The 18,917-nt window shown below is 44.4% G+C and overlaps 1 protein-coding gene across 4 annotated transcripts in view; it reads left to right on the top strand.

Annotated features, from left to right (window-relative positions):
• The window catches only part of IGSF9B (immunoglobulin superfamily member 9B), a 52,684-nt gene extending 33,987 nt beyond the window's left edge, over nt 1–18,697 (top strand). Inside the window, exons 17-21 of one of the 4 annotated variants that reach the window (XR_005775835.1) lie at nt 6,564–6,609; nt 9,300–10,787; nt 12,717–12,759; nt 16,841–16,947; nt 18,191–18,219. Coding sequence is in view for 2 of the 4 variants with exons in the window: in XM_040415576.1 (XP_040271510.1) it covers nt 6,564–6,609; nt 9,300–10,787; nt 16,841–16,947; nt 18,188–18,405 (1,859 nt within the window). In the remaining 2 variants the exon portion in view is untranslated. Of the gene's footprint in view, nt 1–6,563; nt 6,610–9,299; nt 10,788–12,716; nt 12,760–16,840; nt 16,948–18,187 lie in introns of all 4 variants that reach the window. The other 3 variants (XR_005775836.1, XM_040415577.1, XM_040415576.1) reach the window with 3 other exon arrangements.
• Nucleotides 18,698–18,917: the final 220 nt, after the last annotated feature.

Below are 18,917 nucleotides of genomic sequence, written 5' to 3'. Positions count from 1 at the left end.
AACTGTGAAAGGTGGAATCTGATTGGTTGCTATGGGCAACTAAACCAGTTCTACTTTACACCAGTTTGATAAATCTCCCCCTTGGTCTTGTCACAGAAGGGTGTAAAAGTGCTCCCCTATAAAATGAGTCTCAGAGACTACTTTTGAGTATTGTGCCTCTTGGTGAGAGATTGTTGACTGGTATACATGCTTCTAAGATGAACTTGAAGACCTTTTGCCCAGGCAGGACATCATTGGACTGAGAGAAGCAGGATGGTCATTTCAACAATTGCCTTCCATCCAGGCTGACCTAGATGGAACTACTGGCCTAGCTGTTTGGAGGTGCTGGGAGCAGTGGTTATGTGAGGGCACACACACATGGCGAAAAGGCCCTGGATGGCCCAGACAGACCACTAGTAGAGAGTATTGTCTGATCCACTGACAAGCACGAGCAGTTCCCACAGTTTTGTTTTTACCATCCAGACACAGGTGGCACCTTCATTACACACCCCTTTCTCTTCTCGACCCATTTCCAGACCCTTAGCAGAAGAAAATTTGGTGTCATGGTGCCCATTATGTTTCCTGCTATTGACAGCCAGCCACCATCATCTTTGTTTGTGGTGTCATGAAGGAGAAACCTGGACTGCTATGGACTAGGATCGTATCATCTGTAGCTACAAATCCAAGTTGTTTGGGATCCCATGATTGTTGGGTTTGAGTATGGCGGCCTAGGGGTAAGCGCTTCAATCCTGCCTTTACTTGAGTTACACACTACCCCATCTGCTGGTCTGATGATCTGGGGAGCCATCGCATATGACAGTCTGTCACCCCTAGCAGTGATACGAAGGACACTAACAGCTCAGTGAAATGTGCAGGACATCCTGCGACCACATGTGTTAATTACCATGGCAGGGCTTGTAACTGGCATTTTTCAGCAGGATAATGCTCACCTACACACAGCAAGGCTTTACCAGGAATGTCTCCACCAGATTGCAACATTTCCTTGGCCTGTCCTGTCGCCTGATTTATCATCAATTGAGCATTTATGGGACCATCTGGGACGCTAACTTCGGCAACCGACAAGTGTGCAGGATCTAAAGGCCCAGCTTCAACATCTGTAGCTAAATGTGCTTCTGGATACCATACAGAACCTCAGTAATCAAAAAAAAGTTTATCCAGCTCACCAAAAGCGTTCGGTGCACGGAGAGGACCGGACCCGTCCCTTGTACAATCAGAGAAATAATGGAAAATTCTCCAGCATCCGTCAGTATTGGTCGTCTTTATTGTAGATCGGCATAACAGTACATGCTTCAATCTTCACCACCCTCCACCACAGGTTAACGTGTGGTGGAGGGTGGTGAAGATTGAAGCATGTACTGTTATGCCGATCTACAATAAAGACAACCAATACTGACGGATGCTGGAGAATTTTCCTTTATTTCTCTGACCATACAGAACCTGTATGTCACCATGCCCAACCGTCTCTTATCTTTTATCTAGGCTACAGGCGGCCCAAGAGGATCCTAGAGCCTCCTTTCAATTGTACAGTTTTCACCAATAACTTACCCTTTCGCTTGAATATTGTAATCACTTACATATACAGTTGAGTCACATTATTATGGCCACTTCCTACTATCGACATTGGCAGAGGACAGCTCATGAAGGAAGTCACGTGTGGTGAGCTGGCTTGGTGGGTATGTAAGGTGTGTGATAGACTGTCTGCACACATATCCATTGTTGCTGTCATGGGTAAAAGGGGAGATTTATTTATTTTATGCACTTATATAGTGCTGACATATTCCACAGCGCTTTACAGACATTAGCATCAAGCTGTTTTCAATGTGTATGTCTTTTGAGTGTTGGAGGAAACCCTCGCAAGAGGTAGAACATACAAACTCCATGCAGATGCTGTCCTTGGACGGGTTTAAACCTAGGACCCCAGAGCTGCAAGGCACCAGTGCTAACCACCGGAGGTTGCTGACCCCTGGTCTAAAGCAAAAGTTCAGCGAACTCTACTGTGTATGGGGCTCTGAAGCAGACGAAATGGTCACTGCACCTTTGCTAACAAAGTTGCATCGGCAGAAAAAGGCTTCAATTTTCATTGCAGTATCAGAATTGGACCTCTGCTGATTGGCAAATGGTTGCCTTCTCCAATGCATTACATTTTCTGCTGCGTTGAATGGATAAATATTTAGTGTCAGATGAGAAACATCAGAGGACAAACATCCTGCAACCATTGGTGGAAGAACACAAGCTGGTGGCGGCAGCGTTATGGTCTGGAGAATGTTTCTGTGGCATTCTGTGGGCCCATTCATGCATGTGGAAGGCACCCTCAACTGATTTGGGTATGAATCCCTCCTTACAGATCACGTACTCCCATACATGCTGATTGTCTTCCCTGGGACAGATGGGATCTTCCAGCAAGACAACGCGACATGTCACATGGCTAGAAATGTCTGACATTGGTTGAGAGCATGACCAAGACTTCCGAGTACTACCCTTGCCCCATAATTCCACAGACTTGAACCCAATTGAACATCAGTGGGACCACCTTGATCGTCGTGTTCACTCTGTGGATCCTCTTCCACACACCCTCCAGCAGCTGTGGGGTGCAATGAAGTCAGCATGGCTCCAGATGCCTCTGACAACCTACTAGGACATTACTGAGTCACTCCCAGCCCGTCTAGCTACTGTCCATGCTGCACATGGCAGTTACTTGGGATATTAGCTGCTGGTCATAATAATATCACGTCTGATATGGCAGCTGACAGACGTGCGGCGCAGAGGGGAGGGAAGGAGAGTTCCCTCTCACTAGGGAGAGGGAGGATTGGTGACCCCTAACTCACCTAGCACTGGCACCTGGCTGTCCTGATGTCCCTAGATAGGCTGCTTACCCGTACGCCGATCACGTGCCTTGTCCCTTACTTACCCTGAAATAAGCTCTAGGTAGTGAGTAGGGCAGTGGGGGCACTAGTCCTCACCACTAACACCTAGGGTAACAACAGGGAAAGGACAAACAATCCCCAAAGGGAGACAACAACAGGAGAGAACCGGAGATCCAACCGCTCCAGTTCCAACACCTCCACAGCAACTCCAACTCCACCAGAGGTCAGAATAGAAGATCTGGAAAGAAGGTCTATATCTGGCAACAAGTGAAGCAGAAAGGAAGAATATATAGTAGCTGGGAGTGGCTGACAGACAATAGCTGAAAGGAAAAGCTACAAATCCTAACGGGGACAAAAAGGATTGCAAACCTAAGCAAGAAAACCTGGACCGGAATCCATTCCCACCACTAGGTCCTGGAGTGATCTCTTGAAACCGTGAGTAGCCAATCGCTGCAACCTTCTGACCCCAGGCACAACAGGGTCAGCGATAGGTCATGACATCCTTGTGACAAATAATGTGACTTCACTGTGTACATCACCATTACATTCACACACAAAGCAACAGCTTATATACACATATAATTTACAGAGATTGCACACCTTATATTTTCTCTGAAAGCTTACACCCTGAAAATATAACTGTCCTACCTAGTAGTTAGGACTGCCTTCCTGGAATTATGTCATACACAGTGATTTTAAGAAGTGCCTGACTAAAAAGTTGGCAGCAAACTCTAGTCCTTCCCAAAAATATTTCATATTGGAAAGTTAACACATACTCCACACATTTACACGTATGTGTCCTTCAGACATATCCCACATGTCAACATCTAGACGCACACTTCCTCCAGACATATCCTCCTTGTCTATACCCACACATAAGACTTAGTGCACATAAATACTTAAAACATATTCCACTTGTCTCTATATATCCACACACGTCCTTCAAACACATCCCACATGTCTGCATCTACACACACGCTTCCTTCAGACACATCCTACATGTCTACCTCTACACATGTTTCCTTCAGACATTTCCCATACTGTATGTTTACATCTCCACGCTCATGTCCTTTGCACATACCCCTCATGTCTTAAAATAAAACACAAAAATAGAAGGATTGTAAAGTCTGGTTATAGGATAGTTTGGAATGTGTAACATAGACAATATAAAAAGGATTAAAACATCTTTTTGTCATGTCAGGTGTATCTTAAAAGGGTCATTCAACCCTGGGGTTCCTTTCTGTAGACCACCCAGTGTGGCCAGACCCTCTGTGGGTCACATGATGCCTGGGCAACACATTGGGGAAGGGGGGGGGGGGGAGCAGTCTGCAGAAAAATGTGTGAACAAATGTGTGAACAAATGTGAAAGGGTTTTTTTGAGGGAGGGGGGAATCACATAAAAAAAAAAAAAAAAAAAGGATCGCATAACGTAAAAAAATAAACTATACTCGCCCTCACCGATTTTCCAACGCTGCTGTTTAGTGCCGGGACCAAGACGTGAAGACCACCATGGCATCAGCGAGGTATCCGGTAAGGTAAATATATTTATTTATTTTATTTCTTTTTATGCACTTGTTTTCCCTGAAAACCACCTTTAAGAATCTGCTGTCGTGTGTGTACATTGAAATAACACTACATTTGGCCATTATGATTTGATAAGATTTGTATCCTTCAGTTCCACCCCTCTGCAGGTTCTATTTCTAATTGTCTGCTCCAGAAGGGGCAGAGACTCGCTTCTATGATGTCTTCCATAAATAACACAAAGAGAGAGGTGATCCTGCTCCCCTATTTCTGTCACACGGATCACCTCCAATCCGGTCTCTCATGCACTCAAAAGCAGCAGCATTACAGAGGACATTATACAACAGCTATAGGCCTGGTTCACACGAACGTATGGCTTTTATAGTTTTTTTGCGGTCCGTTTTTCACGGATCCGTTGTTCCGTTTTTGAGTTCCGTTGTGTTTCCGTTTCCTTTCCGTTTTTCCGTATGCCATGTACAGTATATAGTAATTACATAGAAAAAATTGGGCTGGGCATAACATTTTCAATAGCGGGCTCAGAAAAAACGGAATGGATACGGAAGACATACGGATGCATTTCCGTATGTGTTCCGTTTTTTTTGCGGACCCATTGACTTGAATGGAGCCACGGAACGTGATTTGCCGGCAATAATAGGACATGTTCTATCTTTCAACGGAACGGAAAAACAGAAATACGGAAACGGAATGCATACGGAGTACATTCCGTTTCTTTTTGCGGAACCATTGAAATGAATGGTTCCGTATACGGAACACAAAAAAACGGCCCGTACACTCGCAAAAAAAACGTTCGTGTGAACTAGGCCATAGGCAGTGTTTCTGTGAATGCAGCCCTGGGATGAGCTAGTAAAACATTTATTACAAGCACCAGCCTTTGTGCATCTTTCTGTGCAACAGCTACTTCCTCCCTTCTGCTATCTCTCACGCAGTCCAAACAGCCGCAGCATGGAGGGCATTCAGCAGTAAAAAGCTGTTCTATTGTGAATCCAGCACTGTTGTCACATACAGTAGTTGAACGTTTACTGAAAGCAGCAGCAGTGTCCTGTGTGATTCTCTGCAGCAGCTCCCATTCTCCCACACTTGGAAGCAGCAGCAGAATGGAGAACATTATACAGCACTGAAGTGTGCACTCAAAATGCCGAAAAAGAGGCCATGCAATATTTGGCCTTGATTCACAAATGAGTGCACATCCCATACAACTAATGTGCTACCAAAATCTACAGACACATACATCAAGCCTTGTATTAAAATACAATTTAAAGGGGTTGTCCCATGAAAAATATTGTACATTTTTCAAAGCACCACCTTGATCTGAATACCTTTTTGTAATTGCATGTAATTACAGGTAATAATTTACTATAGCCTTTATTGAGTTACAGTTGTAACTGAATAAAATATATCTGTATAACGTCACCTGCTTGTTGTTTTCCTCATATCTCCGTCCGCTTCAGTAACATTGCTGAGGTGGTCGCACATGCTCAGTCCTTCAGCGGCCACCAACTCTAGCTACTGTGACCGTTATAGAGAGAGAGAGAGAGAGAGAAAGCTGCAGTGGAAAGGGCACAACGCTTTTTTTAATGCTGCAATATGGATGCTAGTTGCCGTCTGGATCGTGAAGTCAATAAATGGCCCAAAAGGGCTGACTACACGGGGAATTGTGCACCTTCTCATTCCTTTTCTGGAAACTCCAACCCACACCTCCATTCTCTCATAAGGGGAGAGAGATAATGTGCACAAAATGTTATAGCCATACTGAGACAGGAGGAGGATCACAGACCCTTCTCTCTCTGCATGCTGCCAGCACTTCCCCGCTGGGTCCCCACTCCACCATCTTCTTTTTGTTTTAACGCCAAGATTCTTCTAGTTGCGATCTAGCCAGACTAGAGCCTTTTGTAATGTCTTTGTTTACTACTGGCTACCGTTCTTGGCTCCTGAAGTGCTTCCCTGTCTAGCATATAAGATTCATCCTTGGCAGGAAAAACGTAAAACAGAACAGTTCCGTGGGCAAACGTAAGCTTTTTTTTTTTTTTTTTTACACCATTCTGAACCGCCTCTTTTAAAATGTAAATTTTTTGGGATAAAAGTCCTGACTCTGCCAGCTGAGATTGGACATATGTAATATGCTCTCTGTTAACATGTGCTTTGCTCCTGTTTCTGCAGATCCACCACTGTCCATTACACACTGCCGGAAAAGCATGGAGTCTCCGTAAGTAAAACTCTTACAATTATTCCTGCTTGACTGAATTTACGGAGATAATGCAGGGAGTGGAACCTAAAGCTGGGTTGTTCACACTGCCCACATCTTGGCGACTGGTAATGTGTTCTTCTAAAGCTGGCCATCCACTACAGATTTTGGACATCCAAAAAGGCAAATTTAATCAATTGTCTGCCATCTGTTGGTGCCTATTTATGTCATCAGCAAGCATGACAACCTCCAAGCAAAGTTAGATATAGGGTACAAATCACAGCAAAGATCAAATGTCGTTTTACCTTACATTCTTTACAGACCGACCATGGATGACAACTTAATAATAAAATGGTTGTCTCGAATCTATGATGTATACCTAATGCTAGTTTTGCACATGACACCTGAACTTTTAGGCCTCTTTCACACGGGCAAGAATTCCGCGCGGGTGCAATGCGTGAGGTGAACGCATTGCACCCGCACTGAATCCGGACCCATTCACTTCAGTGGGGCTGTGCAGATGAGCGGTGATTTTTTCACGCATCACTTGTGCGTTGCGTGAAAATCGCAGCATGTTCTATGTTCTGCGTTTTTCATGCAACGCAGGCCCCATAGAAATGAATGGGTCCACGTGAAAATCGCAAGCAAGTGCGGATGCGGTGCGATTTTTACACATTGTTTGCTAGGAGATAGGGATGAGCAACCCCATTAAAGTCTAATCTCTGTATTATTTTCCCTTATAACATGGTTATAAGGGAAAATAATAGCATTCTTAATACAGAATGCGTAAAAAAAAATATATATATTAACTCACCTCATCCACTTGTTCGCGCAGCCGGCATCGTCTTCTTTCTTCTTCTTTCAGGACCTGCAAAAGGACCTTTAATGATGTAATCGCGCTCACCACGTGGTGAGCGCGATTACGTCATCAAGGGTACTTTTTGCAGGTCCTGAAAGAAGATGATGTCGGCTGCGCGAACAAGTGGATGAGGTGAGTTACTTTTTTATTTTATTTTTTTAACCCCTCAAGCCACATTTTACTAAGCATTCTGTATTAAGAATGCTATTCTTTTCAGTTATAAGGGAAAATAATAAAATGAATAGAACACCTAACCCAAACCCGAACTTCAGTGAAGAAGTCTGGGTTCGGGTCTGGGTACCACAATCAGTTTTTTCTCACGTGCGTGAAAAACGCATTGCACTCGCACGGGAAAAACTGAACCTCGGAACGCAATCGCAGTCAAAACTGTAATTGCATGCCTACTAGCGCAGTTTTCCCGCAATGCACACGCGACTCATCCGGAGCATATCCGGGACGCCCCGTGTGAAAGAGGCCTTAGTGTTAGGGCTTATTCACACAACCATTTTAGGTCCATGAAACATAGGCCATGTTTTGGCTCCATCTCCCGGATCGACTACAACTCCCCTGACCCAAAATGACTGCATCTTAGTGATTTATGATACAGTCAATTTCTGTCTGATTGCGAGTCTATTATACAGTATTCACATCATCATGTGAGCATACTACAATAGACCCCAATCAAATAGAAACTGGCTGTATCATAAATTGCTATGATGCGTCAGTTCGGGTCAGTGGACCTTCAGACAGTTTGACACATGGACCTTGTTTCTTGGACTGAGCGCAGTCATGTGAATCAGCCCTTAGAGAGAGAGAGTCCAGTAGAATCTACAGTATGTTATCTTTAATTACAGGCTATTCTGCTTGTCTTGTAGCACTAAATGCCCCCTTCCAGCAGAGCTCCTGCCTTGATCAGTCACAGAAACAACTAATGATCATTGTGTTCATCACGTTGCTTTAGTTGTAGAGACAAATGGATTCTGTAGGCTCAGTGGGCATTTTATGTTGCCACCAGTTAATGTCCTAGAGACTCGTAAGTTAGGCTACTTTAACACTGGCGTTTTGGCTTTCCGTTTGTGAGATCCGTTCAGGGCTCTCACAAGCAATCCAAAACGGATCAGTTTTGCCCTAATGCATTCTGAATGGAAAAGGATCCGCTCAGAAGGCATCAGTACAGTCTCCATTCTGCTTAGGAGACGGACACCAAAACGCTACTTGCAGTGTTTTGGTGTCCGCCTGACGAAACTGAGCCAAATGGATCCGTTCTGACACACAATGTAAGTCAATGGGGACGGATCCGTTTTCTATGACACAATCTGGCACAATAGCAAACTGATCCGTCCTCCATTGACTTTCAATGGTGTTCAAGACGGATCCGTCTTGGCTATGTTAAAGATGATACAAACGTATCCGTTCTGAACGGATGCAGGCGGTTGCATAATCTGAACGGATCCGTCTGTGCAGATCCATGACAGATCTGTACCAGACTCGAGTGTGAAAGTAGCCTAAGAGTCAACACCTCATGACGTACAGTACCAGTGACTGTTTTCAATTTGCACATAAAGAGCTCTGTCAAGAGCCAAGAATTAAAGGAGATGTCCCCAACAGGGCAACACTTGTCCTTATGCCCTATTGGAGTATATGAACATCAAGTAAGGGTTCTCTATTAGACAGAATGGAAAACCATTGGAAGGAGCAGCTCAAAAAGAAGATGCAAGTAATTTTGAGAGAAGGCTTTAAATGCAAGGTTTGATTGTTTGTTTTTGTTTTTTTTTAATCATAACTACAGATGAGAAGATCTTACAGATGAATGTATAGTATCCTATATGAGGCTTCATTTATTTCCTTTTAGGTTGTCTTCTGGAAAGGTCAGTCCAGAGAGTGTTCGGACCCTCCGTGCTCCATCAGAGTCTTCAGAGGATCAAGGTCTTCCACCAAAAAGGCCTCTGAGCCCAGGACGGGAAAAGGAGTTGTCACTCTACAAGAAGACCAAACGTGCCATGACCAGCAAGAAGTATAGTGTCAGTCAGGCAGAAGCAGAAGTGACTACTCCTATTGAGTTAATCAGCAGAGGTCCAGATGGTCGGTTTGTTACAGGGTGCCCTGAGCAGGAACCGGCTCTGCGTACTCGAAGAATTCAAGGCTTTCCTTTTGCAGAAGAAACGGATATGTACCCAGAGTTTAGGCAGTCGGATGAGGAGAATGACGAGCCATCTGGTTTAAAATCCCAGCTTACCCCATTGTCCTCTAGCCAAGATTCCCCACTTCAGCCTCCTGCCTACAGTCCACGTTTTCAACATCAGTCTCCTGAAGGAAGGCAGGCCTCTGGTCAGTCAAGACCTGGTGGCTACCATCATGGCCATTTGTATGGTTACTTGAGCAGTAGTCCTCGGGATTCAGATCCACCTCCGCCTTTTTACATGCCAGAAGTCAGTCCACTCAGTTCTGTAATGTCCTCCCCACCTTTGCTTCCTGAAGGCTCATTTCCACCTATCCCAGAAGAGAATGGAGAGAACAGCTCCACCAGTACTTTGCCTCTTACCCACACCCCAACCGGGGGACGCTCCCCAGAACAGTGGGGAGGCCCAGACTTCCCTTTTGGAGGTTTGGAAGCACCTCCATCTCCTTCCATGTTTGTCCAGCATCGGTATGAACCTGGTGAGATGAGGCGTCCTCTACCGCCACCCCCTCCAGCCCCCTTTCCTCGAGGACGTCCACCTCCCAGCTCACTACAGGTTCCATCTTATGCAGCCATCTTGCCTCTGGAACTGCATACAGGCTGGGCAGGAAGGTTACCTAGTCGCTGTCCACATCCTCCTCATCCAACCTCTTGGCAAGATGCAGCAATGCAGTTGGCTGCACAAAGCCAGCTACGGCACACTAGCCAAGGAATGGGGATCCCGGTGCTTCCTTACCCAGACATCCCTGAACCAGGGCCTTTTGGGTTGGATGCTCGATGGTTTGAAAGCCGGACGCGTCCACAGATGAGCCCCAGACAACATCGCAGGCTGGAGCCAGGCTTACATCAAGTGGTGCTGCAGCCTTCCCGCCTTTCGCCACTGACCCAAAGTCCCCTAAGCTCCAGACATGGATCCCCTGAGCTCAGTGGCAGAGCCAGGCCTCGTCCTGGTCTGCTTCCCCCACCTCCAGACTGCTCTGGCATTGCCCTGCAGCCTCCAGGCTTTTTACACAATTCACCTCCTTCTTCTGGATCGCCAGCAAAGAGCAGCCACGACAGTCCTAGTTACCATCCTGTTCCATCTGACTCCTCCCCTCATGCAGATGGACGCCGGAGAGAAGAGCGAATACACGCAGAGACAGCGGTGCTGTGCACTGCAGGGTGAGTGTGATGTTGGGGTGCGGTACAAACTTGCTGCTCATGGGTGGGGTCCTTGACTTGCATTTTTCAGTACTGTAGGACCATTTAGGGTCCTAGGTAGATCCTAAGCAGGCTTTGTCCTGAATCTCTTCCCAGATGCTTTCTCTTTAAAGGGGAACTAAGTTAAAAAAAATAATAATAATAATTCAATGGATGGCTCTTTATTAAAATGGTGAATGATGGTGCTGCCTTCACCTAGGTTGTTACTAGTACTCTACTATATATCTGGATCTGTAAACCTCTTTGACTATTCTACTGCTCTTGGCAGGTGACCTCCTGGGTGGCCTGGACCCTGTAATAGTGTAGAGTAAGTTCACAATGTTGTAGACATAGAATTCTGAAACCTTTAGTTCTCTTCTAATGCTTCTGCAACTGCTGACCAAGACTGCTAAGACTTGATGCAGAGATGACCACCGTGTCCCAGACCACACTTTTATTTTGCTAAAAACATTGCCACCTACTGAATGCGCACTGCTGACGTGAGATGCATGAGGGTGCTTATAATGGGACTAGTCAGTTCATACTTCACAAGAAGTATCTCCCCGCGCTGTTCAGGAGGTTTGTACTTTCCAGACAGACTGCTTCCTGATGAAGATGATTTCCAGGCAAACGATGGACTAATGAGACCTTGTCACTACTCGCAGTTCACAGGCCTGTGTGTTACAGGGTAACCACATGTTGTGCCGCACTGAGAGGATGTCACATTGTGAGTGGTTATTAATGGTGGTCTTGACATTACTCAGAGTAGACGCCAATAACAGGGCAAAGTGCAATATAACAGGAGTGTCAATCCATGACAAGGTTGTGCTCCTTGATGTGACGCTAGGGGCGTCCATTTTCTGTGCCAATAAATGACATCAGTAATAAAGTGTGAAGTGCACATTGAATAAAACATGTTTGTGTTCTCTGGGTCTCTCCATTCTTTACATGGACATACCACCAGCATAGGACTGACAGTGACATCTAAGAGCTGGAAACCTGTGGAAGATGTTATCTGTGGAGAGGATCCTGTTTCTGTCTGTCCTGTGATTTGTGACTGCTTTCAAGAGTTAATGTCTTGTACAAATAGGATCTGGGATGGCATTAGTTGCTGACATTTCCTGAACAGATGGACAGACACTGCTTCTAAAAAGATAGCACCTTATACCACAAGGCAGATAATCCAGATATCAAGTAGTTACACCAAATAATTTCAACATCATTACTTTACTTTTCTTCACCCTTTCCCATAAAGCTGTAGTTTAACAGTCAGTGGTGTCCAGGATGCCAGTGTCAAAGGCTGGGACCTTAGGCCTAAGATCTGCCTTACATCCCAGTGACTCATTGCTCAATGGTTGACACTGACAAACAGATGTTTGTAGGATGGGGGCAGCATTACATAAGAAACCCCATGAACTCCTACAATGCAGATTCCACTCCAAAGAAAGGACAGCAAAGGAAATTCCTTTGTGTGAGTCTTGGTCAACAAACCTGAAGAGTTTGTCTAAGTGCCTCATAATGTTGCTGCGAGAACATCAACAAGTCACATGCTACAGAGATTGGCGCACAGAGGTCTCACCCGGCAGCAGGCGTAAAACCACCGTCACATGACATGTCCCATCCCTTCCCTCCAGTGTCTCAGTATAGTGGCAATGTCTTTTAACAATGTGTCGGTTGTCTTGTGTGTTGTGTTGTCTAAGGCATAGACATGACGGTTCAAGATTAGTGTCAGACCTTGATGTTTCTTACAGGTATTTTGGATGCTTTTCAAATTTGCAGGTGCACCAGAGCTTTTCTAATAGTTTCAGGTTTTCTTTCTATAACCTGTATCCCCAAGTGAAGCCCCTACCCCCTCGCTTGCTTTCCGTAGTGCTGCCCTTAGTAACTGTGTCTGTTTTTGATTGATCTCAGCTATCTGAGCAGTGTTGACGTCATGAACTCCTCCGTCCAATAGGTAAGGGTGATCCATGTCCGAAGGGGGAAGAGGGAAGTGCAGGGTGGGCTCCTGGAGGGTGGGAGAACATTGGCGGTCCTTTACCACTGTTTATTAACCACAGTCTGCTTTAAAGGGGAACAGTGCACAATGCTCTGAGTAAGGCAACAAATTCAGAGTATACATGTCATTAACAAGAAAGTTTATCCGATTGTTTGGTGTTACAAGAAGCTTGCTATTTTGCACCAATTCAAGAAGGTTTTGTGTAAACTCTAGAAGCTGACGGGCTGAGTTCTGTCTGTCCTCTTCTCAACAGCCATACAAGCGGCAGTCAGGTGCACCACCTCAGATTGCCAATGGCATACTGTAGCTATAGTGGGTGCAGAAGTAGCAGTGACCCTAAGCAGCCCTATAAGTTACACGATTGTATCACATGAACCACAAGATGCCTTCATGTTAGGCAGAGCCATATCTACACAAGTGTATTCCTCATTACACAGCACAGCACATGATGTCATCAACTGAACAGGTTTTCATCTTTAGGTAGTTTATTTATAACCCAGTAAACCTTTGCACCAGGGCTCAAGAGCTTCAAGCAGAACTTCCAGTTATCCAGTTCCATCGTTATCCTGAGTGGACATCAGTATGACTGCTGTAAGGTCTCAAACCACTCTGAGGCTATAGGCTCCCTCATGATAGTATTTAGGCCTCCTTCTAAGTCCATTGTTCATATTATACACTATGGAAACGAAAGAGAGTAACGTCCCCTTATTCATGGAGGAACCTGTCTGCAGGAGTGGCCATGCACTGACATGTCAACAACCAGCTTCTGGAGAGATAAAAAGACCACAAAAGCAACTCTTCATTAATTCTCTGAAATACGATTGCCTTCCACATCTCCCTGTACTTTGCATTCATAAGCTTTCCAGGGTTGTTGATAACAAGATCCTGTTACATTCCCATTAGATCCATTTATTCTGATTTTGGACAGGTCTTATACAGTGAAAACCTTTTATATCTAATGCCATTTTGTGATAGATAAGAGCTGTATCATACCTGGGGCACGTGAGAATGAGTCACACTTATCATTCATGTTCCACACATGGAAGTCAGAAAACCTTGTGTTTTGTGAGATGTCATGGAAATATATGAAGGAACATCTCAAGTTGTTGTCTTTTGGTGACTACATCACTGCTACAGACTGCATTATTATATGTATACTATCTCAGTCTACAAAGCATCTGCCACACATGCCAGACAAGTCTTTTTGGGGAATTTAACACAACCTACACTCCAGAATTCTGCCTTCAAAAAGTTGCAAAACACTCTTGTAAGAAGCTGCTTAGAAACGTAGCATTTCTAGACAAAAGTATTAGGTTTTAAGATTCCCCAAATTTGACAAATGTGTAATGTTTGATAAATTTGGTGCAAAGTACTTTAACACAAGCAAAACTGACTTCAAATATTATCCTCAAGATAAATTTCCCCCATTAAATCTTGGTGGTTCCATAAGCTGCACCCTCTATAGAGAGCAGGCTCATTGTCAGAAAAAAGGATTCCATATTTGGGTGGTGCTGAGCAAAGGGTTTCTTTCTGGCTGCCAGGTTCCCCGTTAAAGGAGACCAGTGCATCTCCTATGCATGATAAAGCTTTGTTCTAATGCTGTGACTGTAGCAACCTCCTCCTCCGTCTTCCTCCTTCCCTGTCATGGTGACACCCTCATGCAGTCAGCCATTCCAGTAGTACTGTACAACCTGCTGCCTCCAAGCCGTCTTCCCTTCCTCATGGCCGGTAGTGAAGCTTTTCCTCTCCGTGTGTCATCACAACAGTCTCGTCCATCAGTAACGAGTCTATTTTAACATCCACAGTTGCCTCTTTTCCTCCAGTGTCCTCTGTTTGTCCTAACTCTTCAGTGATTCCATCATTCACTTGCTATATTTTAGTGGTAGAAGTGAATCAATTTATGCAGTGAAGATTTAATAACCTGACAATAGTTTTTCTTTGCATTGCTGAGAAGACCCCTGGCACGAACCCTTGTAGATGAGATGTTGACCTTGGGTCTGATCATTCATGTTCTAAGACATCTTAGTGAGACCCCGAATTACAGGGCAGCAGTGGCAAATGGCGTTTCATTAGATAAATTTCCCAGGAAGCACTGCCTGAAGACCCCCTGCCTCCCTGGCGTTTTCCTTGTTCCAATGGTGGTCCATCAGTCTCTTTAGTATCTTCATTTTTGACCGCTGTATTTAATTATTATAAGGATCTGTCTGTACAAGATCGGTCTCGCTCTTAGACAATATCTTCTATACTGAGATACACATTGAGCATCATATGCATTACCTTCTCACTTAGTCATTGCATTATTTCATTCTTAATAATAGACACTTCAAAAAATCCTTTCATAAATCTTGAAAGCCGCAGTGACTGTTATGATCATCAGCCAAAGCTTCTGTAGCATTGGGTCACCACAAATCTGTCTACATCGAGTCTTGTTCTCTAAGCTTCAGATCATAGACCACTCATGTGCCTGTAGATAGATGACCATTGTGACAGTAGTAAGCACACTTCCATACATTGTATCCATGAATCCTTAATGCAGATGCACATTTGTCCATTTATATTGTTACTCCCAGGCAAACCAAAGGAACATGGGAACAAGCTCTACGTTGATTAGGAGGGATCATTTCTAGCCTTCGACAGTCAGCAAATATAACATGTTGAGCATTAGAGCACTCCTCTCATATCCAGTCAGTGCTTTGGGACTTTAATAGGCCAGATAGCACCACGTGTCCCCTGCCATGATGCATAGATAAAACTTTGTGCTGTATCTACTGGCAAAAATGTTCAAGACTCATATGACCACCATGCAAAAGTATTTGGAAAGAGGCAGTGTCCTAAAAGGCAGCGTGATATTGTGGGCATTGAGATGCCCTGATGCTGCAGTTGATTTTTGCTGATACTAAGAATTAGACATTACAGTCATTATATGCATTATTTTGTCCTTATAACCCCCTCCGCACATTCACAGCTGTACTCCCTGATCCACTGAAACAAAACTGTCTTAAACTTGGACTTACTGGATTTACATAGCCAGATGGAGCAGGCAATTACTGGGGAGGAAGTGTTCCTTCCCAAAAACTGCCTGTCCATCAGTGGAGGTGAAGAGCTGTGTTTACATGCACCAATCACCTCCACTCGTCCCTGTACTGAATCATTGTTTAGACGGCACAATTTGCTGCCCAGGAACGATGATTGAGGTGTCCGCATGAAAGGTTGTTTCACCCGATGAACAAGTTTTTCATTCATTCATCGGGTGATCTGTGGCACCTTCATATGAATGTTCATCCCCGATAATCTGCCCAACAATCGGGTAGAGTAAAGCCACCTTAAGGCTGGGGCTGCATGGAGATCTTTTGTAGTATGCTTTTCCAGTTTTCAGTTGAGTAACATCTACAGTCCGCAGCTGCATAAAACACCCTTTTTCTCATGGAGCCATGCCCTTTTCTGTCAAGCCATATACCCTTGTCGAGCTAGGCACAGATAATTTCTCTAATCCTAGACGTTCTACATTTTGAGCAATTTATGACAACGTCTAGGTGCACTCACATTAGTAAATATGGGCCACTGTATTCCTTTGAACTGTATAGGTACACGTGGTGCAGGTGCTACAAAAAAGTCTCCATGAAGCCCCATCCTAAGGTAAAAACAGCACATTGGATTTACCTAATCCACAGAACAGGTAATGTGCTGCAGGCCTCACCACTGTATATTACAAGAAATCTGCAGGTGAAGATGACACCTCCTGCAATGTCCCCTTGCAGAGGACAAGTCACGCTTTATTGCCCTTGACTTGTACTGTATCAGCACTCAGCAGTATCAGCTATAAACCTCCTTAGCCCTTTCCCAGCCCTTGACGAGAAAAACAGTCCCCTTCCACATGCATCTATGGTTTAATTCTGAGGCAGGATTAGGCAAACTGGCTTTACAGGGTTTTATGAATTACCCAGCATGCTTTATATGTCGGTACCTGGCAGATACTATGGAGGCAATGGCTGACCTTTGCAATGTGTTTAACCTCTTTTTCCTTTCCTCTCATCTGCAGGCTTGGGTTAGCTGCTGTACCTGAGAGGTCAGAAGTTGTGAGAGATGATCGTGTTCATAAGCCCAAAAAGTCCACCAAGGGCAGATCTAAATCCCAGAAGCACTCTGGTAAGAATGCTGTATCCTGATCCCAGATGTGCATGTGCTTACCTATCCCAGGATCTCAAAGAACCACACAAATAATCTTTCCTCGAAAAACCCTACCATTTATTGGCTCCAGACCAAATTCTAGTACCTAGTAACGCACAGAGCTTGGAATGTGGTCCAGAGGCTGGATGGATGAGTCTTTATGGTTATAGCCCGATCTGTACAGAACTACTCTGTCAACCAGAATACCAAGGTGCCAGACTGTCAGTCGAGTTGAGAAGAAAGATTTAGTTATCTATTATTAAAAATTTAAAAGTTGGTGCTCAGTATAAATTCGTGTTTATGCTTCACTTTCTTTTGTGGAAATACGAGTGGATTTATTTCTAGATACAGGGGGTTGCAGGACTAAAGGGTCAGGGCCATGAGTTTATGCCGCTATGGACAGTGTGGTCACTCTGCAAGGATACAAAAGGCGTAGGGTGCATGTGCCAATAAATCTCCTGACGTCTACATTAAATGTATCCATAGGCCTGCATATACCAACAGTGGCCAAAATATTGTCCTTTTGGCCTCTTGAACTGGTATTTTTTATTTTAGTTTTAACTTTATAAAATAAAATGGTCAACTACGCTATTCTATACAGAGGCTTCCAGTGAAAAACAGTTTGTTTTGTTTTTTCAGGCTGGGTTTCCATGTTCCTAAAAAAAAACACAGTTCACTATTTTTTGATACAGTGAATTCAAAAAGAGGAGAAGACTCGGTACTTCATATTTTCCACTTTTCCATAGTTTCCTCTCTTTATAATTCACTCCTGGCTTTGGCTTCATACTGCATGAAAAAACCTGAACATGGAACCCTAGACTTAAGGGGGCCATACACATTAGATAGAACTTGGTTGATGGTTGAACAGCAGTTAAACAATCCTCTAGTGCATAATTGTTTCACAGACACGGCCATACACAATTTATTCCATAATGGCCATTGCAGTTGTTCAGACTGCCCATACATGTTAAATGAAACCGGGTGAAGGATCTTTCTGGAAATGTTCTTTTGTCCACAAACAGCTGACCTTTCAGACAATAATGGTCTATCATCAGTTTGCTAAAACAATCGTTTGTTGGAAAAGTTACACTGACAAATGTCTGTTTTATTTGAAACAGTCCATAAACTAATGTTTGTGGGTGCCTTAAGTGTTGAAAGCATGATTCTGTTATATCTCTGCTGGGTCGTAAGAGATTAATACAGGTTGTGTTGTCTCTAGCAGATGGATCCACCTCACAGGTTCACCAGCCAGCCCCAGCCATGTACATGGACACTCGCTGCATCCGTAGGAAGAAACGCTCAGCTCGACAAGACCCCTTCTTCCGTCTCTCTGCTCTGAGGGACGAGCTCTGTCACCGTTCACTGTCTGATGATCGGGCTGCCATCCTGACCAGCACAGAGCCCGATGACTCCAGCGGCCATGCCACTCTTCTGTGACCATCTTTGGAGACATGCCTGGTTTAGGCTCTTTCTGTCTCTTGGTGCTGCCACTCCCTGCCCTCCCTTTTAAATGACTTATACACTAAAGCGTGAGCAGCGAGTTGTGCGTTCATTGCCTACCTCACCAACCCTGTGTGTGCCGGGTATATGCTCACACCTCGGAGCAATGTACAGTGTTAAGACTGCTAGATCTGAAGATACATGCATAGGTCACAGCTCAGCAATACATGTGGTGTGACCACATCTCCACCCTGCTAGAGGCTACAGCCTGGTATCTATGGAGCATCATACATGTCATTGCACGCCTAACATGCCATGTATGTACAGTACAGACCAAAAGTTTGGACACACCTTCTCATTCAAAGAGTTTTCTTTATTTTCATGACTATGAAAATTGTAGATTCACACTGAAGGCATCAAAACTATGAATTAACACATGTGGAATTATATACATAACAAACAAGTGTGAAACAACTGAAAATGTCATATTCTAGGTTCTTCAAAGTAGC

This window comes from Bufo bufo, chromosome 1 (assembly GCF_905171765.1).
Source record: "Bufo bufo chromosome 1, aBufBuf1.1, whole genome shotgun sequence".
Taxonomy (NCBI): domain Eukaryota; kingdom Metazoa; phylum Chordata; class Amphibia; order Anura; family Bufonidae; genus Bufo; species Bufo bufo.
This window is presented reverse-complemented; position numbering and strand designations above follow the sequence as displayed.